General features: G+C 33.5%; 1 protein-coding gene across 1 annotated transcript; it reads left to right on the top strand.

Annotated features, from left to right (window-relative positions):
• Nucleotides 1-2,847: 2,847 nt before the first annotated feature.
• On the top strand, nt 2,848-6,295 carry LOC113523405 (transmembrane reductase CYB561D2-like). Its single transcript, XM_026909368.3, has 2 exons — nt 2,848-3,246; nt 5,090-6,295. Exons 1-2 carry the CDS (start codon nt 3,034-3,036, stop codon nt 5,603-5,605), a joined length of 729 nt encoding a protein of 242 aa, XP_026765169.1. The 5' UTR covers nt 2,848-3,033; the 3' UTR covers nt 5,606-6,295.
• Nucleotides 6,296-6,581: the final 286 nt, after the last annotated feature.

Genomic DNA, 6,581 nt, shown 5'->3' with positions numbered 1-6,581 from the left:
AAATTCATTTGCTTGGGTACCTCTGTCCCATTCATTCTATCGTGAAGCAGTTTTTTTTTAGTAGGTTTGTTCATTGGAACAGGCTAAGGTCGGAGACCATGCTGCCTAGTCTTCAGTATGATAATTTGTCTGGAATCCTGAGGCAGTTGTATTTGCATGGATGTGTTTCGGTTTGAAGGGTGAGATATGACAGTGAATTTACAGGATACACAGATATAACACCTTAGTCGTTAGGAATGTCTACGCATGGAGGGTATTATGAGCGAAACAGCATACTCTGTTATTTCCATGGTACTGTTCATGTCTATAGGCGACGGTTACCACTTTCCATCAGGTGGACTGTGTGCTTGTTTGCCATTCTAGTAGATTAATTTAAATAAAAAATTAATAAAATTTTGATAGTTCATAGAAAAGTAATTTCGCGAAATTATTAAAATAAAATGTTAGATTAAGAGATAAGAGTAATGGTACCACATAATCGGTGGCAATATAAAAAATAAAATTTGCTAGCAAGTATAGAGTAGTTTTTGACTAACGCAAACTTTGTGGGCTTACATAATTACTCTCTCCCGATTTATCTACTTAGCTAATTAATTACTTGGCAAATCTGTTAATTTTTTGTTAGGTAATCTTTGATTACATATGGTATCTTTATATCTTAGTGGTGACGAGTTGATTTTTTTTTAATATAAATATTTTTGTTATTGTTAAAAGAAAAATGAGTCTGAGAATGAGAAACCAAGTCTGAGGCCTTGGACAATTACTTGGGTACTTGTACAGGTATTCGAGTATTTCTTTTTTTTATACAACTTAGAATGGCAAACAAGCTGACGGTCCACCTGATGGAAAGTGGTAAACGTCGCCTATAGACATGAGCAGTACCATGGACATAACAGAGTATATTGTTTCGCCCATAATACCCCCCATGCGTTGCCATTTCTGAGGCCTCAGGTGTTATTCCTCTGTACCCTGTAAATACACGCCATATCCCACCCTTCAAACCGAAATACAGCCATGTAAACACAACTGCTTCACGGTAGAAACACGAACGGGACAGAAGTACCCAAGCAATCGACTTTTGTACAAAGTCTCCCTCTGGTAAAACTTACTTCATTAGATTTAAACACTTTTTTAATAGATTTTGGAATATAAACTTATGAAGATAATAAATATCCAGTAATCTAATATTTTTCTCCTTGGTGATGAAGAGTATAATACATAAAATGCTGAAATGAAAATCTTAAAATAAACATACAGATAGCATTCTATTCGAGTATGGCAAGTACTTACACGAGCATTTTTTATGCAACTTAATAAAAAAAAAATGGTAACTGTCGTCTATAAACATAAATAGTACCGTGGACATAATATAGTGTCGCCCGTGATACCCTTTATGCATTGTCATCTTTCTATACTCTGTACTTTCACTATTATATCCCTTCAAATCGAAACACAGCTATGCAAACAACTACTAAGTTCTTTAAATTGAGCGAATCTCGGGTTTTCGTCGCACGTAGCCTCCTTAAGGGGACGTGGGGAAGAGCAGTGCAGGGCGCGGGCCCCCCGCTAGTGTTGCTCGCCGCACATTACTATGTGCAGGGTGGATGAGATGGACATTTGTCGGTGACTTCAGAGAACTTCGTCGATGTTCTTTTGTTGATTGTTGGCGCCGCTAGAACCGGTCAGCGCAGTCTTCACCTGCCGGGTGAGACTCCGTGGGGGGAGGCCCGGCAAACTGCCAGCATAAGAGCGGCCCGACGACGCCACGCGTTCTCATCTATGGGACCATGGCTTCAGTTGGTGTTGTTGGACGCGCACGCATGAGTTCACGCGTGTAAGGCCTCGAGTCCGGCGATCGAGCGTGCAGAGGCGCCTCTGAGATGGTCCCATTCCGACGCATCCGCCCGCTAGAACAGTCTGGTAGCCAGGTCCTCTATGTGCGCGTCCAGTGATTGGATCTTGAGGTCCCTCTCCAGTGTGGCATTTCTGATATTCCTATGCGCACCGGTCAAGGTACGCAGAATCAGATTCTGTTGCACTCTTAGTGCCGTTCTTTTGGTTTTTAAAATTGAGCACTCAAGTACTTGAGTGTATACTAAATATTCAAGTCGGTACTCGAGCTAGCCTGACTCGCATCTATCGATGCTCAACTTTACTAATCCGACTACAAAACTAATGTACTAATCATTTGACTGAGCAATTCATTCGGATTATTCAAATGATTTTCATATCTTCCAATTATTAATTTCATCTGACTACTAATGTTATCTGACTACTAATTTCACTCATTTACACTTCTACTAATAATTCATCATTCATTAGTAGTTGATGTACGAGTCGGTACAAACAGCAGAATCGACATATGTTGGTATTTAGCTTGAGATATTAGCCAATATTTCTGTAGTAGAAGAAAATAGGATAAACACAATATAAAAGTAAGTAGTAAAATAAACCTATTTCTAACAACCTGATTGCTGGAATATTTTTTTATTAATGGGCAAGAGTGTTACCATTTAGTAAAAATTACTAATATTCAATAGTTATGATTACAGTATTTTTTTACTAATTAATTATTATATGTAGAGGAAATTAATTTAGTTGACTAATGTTTTATTATGTGTACCGCACGTTTTGTTTTGTTTTTTGGTCGTCACTTATTTCCACTTATTGCTAAGATGGTGATCTCGTAGTGGATATAGGGAACGAACTTTGTTTTCATTATTCTGATTGATTACTAATTAGTAAAACCATTGGAATATGGAAATTAGTATATTACTAATTTAGTAGTTATAAAATTAGTTATTAATAATGAATTAAATAACATAATCATTCGGTTTTGTGCATTGCTACTTGCACATCACTATACTGACGTCATTCACTGTTTGTTACTGTGGAATTAAGAGCTTGCTCTGTGCTTACTGTTCATTATTTTTGTACATTGTTTTCAATATTTGTTGATAGGCTTCTAAAAAGGTGGCTCACTTTATTATAAAGTGCTTGCTAGATCCAGATCGTTAACATTACATTATATATATGGAGACTGCAGAAAGTCCAACATTAGAGATGTCATCAGATAAAAATTTAGAAACGTCTCGTCTTGTGTCTCAAAATTCTAATTCGAAACCAAGCTATATAAACTTAGTTAGCAACTTTTTTGCCTTAGTGTTTTTAGTAATAATATGTTACTACAGTTTCGATAATGGAATTTCTCTTTTCTCCTTCCATCCTATATTCATGAGTGTCGGCGTAAGTATTATTATCTAAATGTTTTAAAGTAATTCATATTTAGCTTTTAGAACTTATCGAAGAACGAAAAACATTATGTATATAGTAATTTATTTGAGATATAAACTCTTAATTTTCGGTCGTTTACACTAAGGGGTGGAGATTTTTTTATATTGTAACTAGTGTCCCCTCCTGGTATCGTACATATATAAATTGCACATACAAACCTTTCTTTAAAAAATTTTCAGACAGTGAAACATGTATCAGTCAATTTAGAAGTGGAAAAACAGACTGACTAAGAACCATAGGACTTTTATATGTTTATGGGTTTTCATTTTGATGCTGACATAAGCTCTGGTCATCAGTAAAGTGTGTTAAGCATATGGCCTGCTTAATAGTAAAATATAAACTTTTATTTTATATTCAGTTACTATTATATTAATGTAATAGTTAAATAACAAGTAAAAATAACATAAACACAGGTTATCTCTGAGATAAATCCAATGGGGTGATTAAAAGGTTAAGAACAAACACTGGCTGTTTAATGATTAGCACAGTGTGTGTATATAAGGTATTTCTATCAGGTAATGTTTATTAATTTATTACTTATTAAATAAATTTGGGCTGTTTATATTAATAAGTATTAATAACTAAATTGTATAACCTATTAAAAGATGTTTTATTCATTATTTAAAATATGCCTTTTTACAATTTTTTGTTCACAATTTAAACACACATGTATAGGGGCTAATATTCTTTGGCTTCTTAATTATCATTGACTCTGTCATTGGTTATCACATCAAATTTTGTATAAGAATGAGGGGCATATTAATCTTGCTATTAAAAATAACAACCCTTGTCTCCATTTACAAATATTATTATTCCTGTTTAAGTAAATATCTTCTAGAACCAGCAATGGCTAGCAAACCCTATTTAACATATTGTTCCTGTCTAATATACTGCACTTTTTAACACAAAATTCCTTTATTTTATATATCTGTTGATATATTTTTTTAATTTTTTTAGTAAATTGCTAAAAGTTTATCCTAATTTTGTTTAGTTGTTCATTAATTAATTTAGTAAACTCTCCAGCTGTTGTGTATTGATGTTGAAACTAAAATATAGCTTAGTAAAGTGTGGCAATGTCGCAATTATTTGTCAATTTTCATTAACAATTTAATATTTTTCAATGTTTCTGATTGTTTATTTTAAAAGTGCTCTGTTAGCAAATTAAAATGTTAATCAAAATATGTTATATATAAATCTACCACTAAATGCTTTGCACCTACTTCATATTTAACTTCAGACTATTTCAAATACAATTTTGCCATTATAATTTTCAGTGACAGCTTAATATCAATATTATAATTATTGCTTATCCAAACCAAAAAAAAAACCATTAATGTTTTAATTTACTAGAAGGGAACTCCTTTAATAAATTAAAATTGATAGATAATTTTGATGTTGCTACACTTCAATAAGCTAAAATTATGAATGCTTTCAACTAGCTTTTTACCTGCGACTTTATTGGTATGACTGAGATATATTGATTAATTTGGACTAAAATGTAGTCTAAGTCTTTCTCCACCACAAATAAAATGTATTAGTCGTGTTCATGTCTCACCTTTCTATGGTTGTGAGTTTAAATCCCGCACAATACAAATATTTGTAGTTATGATAGGTATATCTGCTTGTATCGGTATAGTACCTTTTGTACAAAATTTGCTTTTTTTATTATTATAAACCACATAGCATTATTGAATTATAATTGATATATCTAAGAAACACTGAATATATCTTATAATACTGATTCCAATTTTTATAAACTTTCCACAATTTCTATTTCTTTATTATTTTATTTCAGTGGATGCTTATTATGACATCAGCAATAAATGCCGTCACTCCTGGTGATTTGGCCACAGAATGGATGCCTATACGTCTTCGAAGTGCACGCCACTGGGTTCTTCAAGTAATTGCCGGTATTATCATAACAGTTGGATTCCTGGTGATTATATCCAATAAAATAATTAATAATTCTGCACATTTCACCACTTACCATGGAAAATTTGGTTTAGCTTCATATATTTTTATGTTGGTAACAATGTTAGGAGGTATAGGCGCGCTATATAGCCTTAAGTTGAAACAATATTTACCACCAATTTATACGAAACTTCTGCATGCTTCTGTTGGATTACTAACATTCTGTTTGGGTATAACTTCGATTTCTTTGGGCTTGTTTTCAAGCTGGGGATCTAAGAAAGGGGAAGTTTTCCAATATATTGGTTTATCTATAGTACTACTGGTTATGTTGTTTACTGTATTACGTCCCACCTTAAAAGTATATTTCCGTCTGAGGGAAAGGCTAGACAACGTAAATTAAATGTCGATATTTAACTCTCCTTAGCTTCACAAGTCATGGATTATAATATATTATGTTTATTCAGTGTTTATTACAATATCTTATTAATATTATAAGCTAGTGTTTACCAGTCACTATGTCCATATGATCGATATCATTAAATTTGGTATACACAATGTATTTGAGGTGAATATGGCTATTTTTTCACCATCAGTTACCATAGTCCAGGCACGTAGACAAAGTCGCGAATATAAACTAGAATATATGTTACAAATGTCACAAATTATTTGTAGTTATTCAAATCGCCAATCTATCCAATGTCACAAAATAACATCAAACATTTTATTTTGCAATACATTCTCAGTAAGTTTCTTTTTCAAATTTATTTAGATTACTAGTTTTTATCGACGAATTCATTTGCGTGACCCGGATAAAAAATAGCCTATGTTCTCACTACCAAATCAAATTTTATAAGGATTAATGAACCGTTAAGGAGATGAACAAAATCTCATTTTCTAATTTTTAATATTGATAAGAATTATTGATATTATTACCAATAAATTGAACCAAAGTTCAAAACTGTTCTGAACTGAATTGAAACGATCAGGCAGACAGGCACAAAAAAAATTGTAAGGCTTCCGTTTATACTGTGTATTTGAATTAAGTGTAATAGTATTAGATATGTTATTTCATGCATGTAAAGATCAAAGAGATTATATACGAGGATCTGTCCGGAAAGTTCGTATAAAAGTGTTCTGGAATGCGAGAAAGAGGAGTGGGGAGGCCAGGTAAGCGCAGGACCCTTCCTTATGTCCCTAACAATGCTTCAGTTCTGGTCTGACCGTCGTGCGGTGCGAACTACGCCATCTGTGAAGTTACCTCTTAACGAAACCCCGTCGGCATGGAAAGAGCAGCGCGTCGTAATCAAGTTTCTCTCGAAACTCGGCAAGAATGGCCGTGAAATTTTTGCCGATCTCAGAACAGTTTATGGGGATGA

This window comes from Galleria mellonella, unplaced genomic scaffold, assembly GCF_026898425.1.
Source record: "Galleria mellonella isolate WM207_F2 unplaced genomic scaffold, CSIRO_AGI_GalMel_v1 utg300, whole genome shotgun sequence".
In the NCBI taxonomy this organism is placed as follows: Eukaryota; Metazoa; Arthropoda; class Insecta; order Lepidoptera; family Pyralidae; genus Galleria; species Galleria mellonella.
Note: the sequence above shows the minus strand (reverse complement) of the source record. Positions and strands in the feature narration are given on the sequence as shown.

Bases quoted from the DNA above. Each gene is read 5' to 3' on its own strand.
- LOC113523405 (XM_026909368.3), top strand. From the start codon at position 3,034: ATGGAGACTGCAGAAAGTCCAACATTAGAGATGTCATCAGATAAAAAT. The intron at 3,247-5,089 runs GTAAGTATTATT...ATTTTATTTCAG, and splicing joins CTATATTCATGAGTGTCGGC to TGGATGCTTATTATGACATC.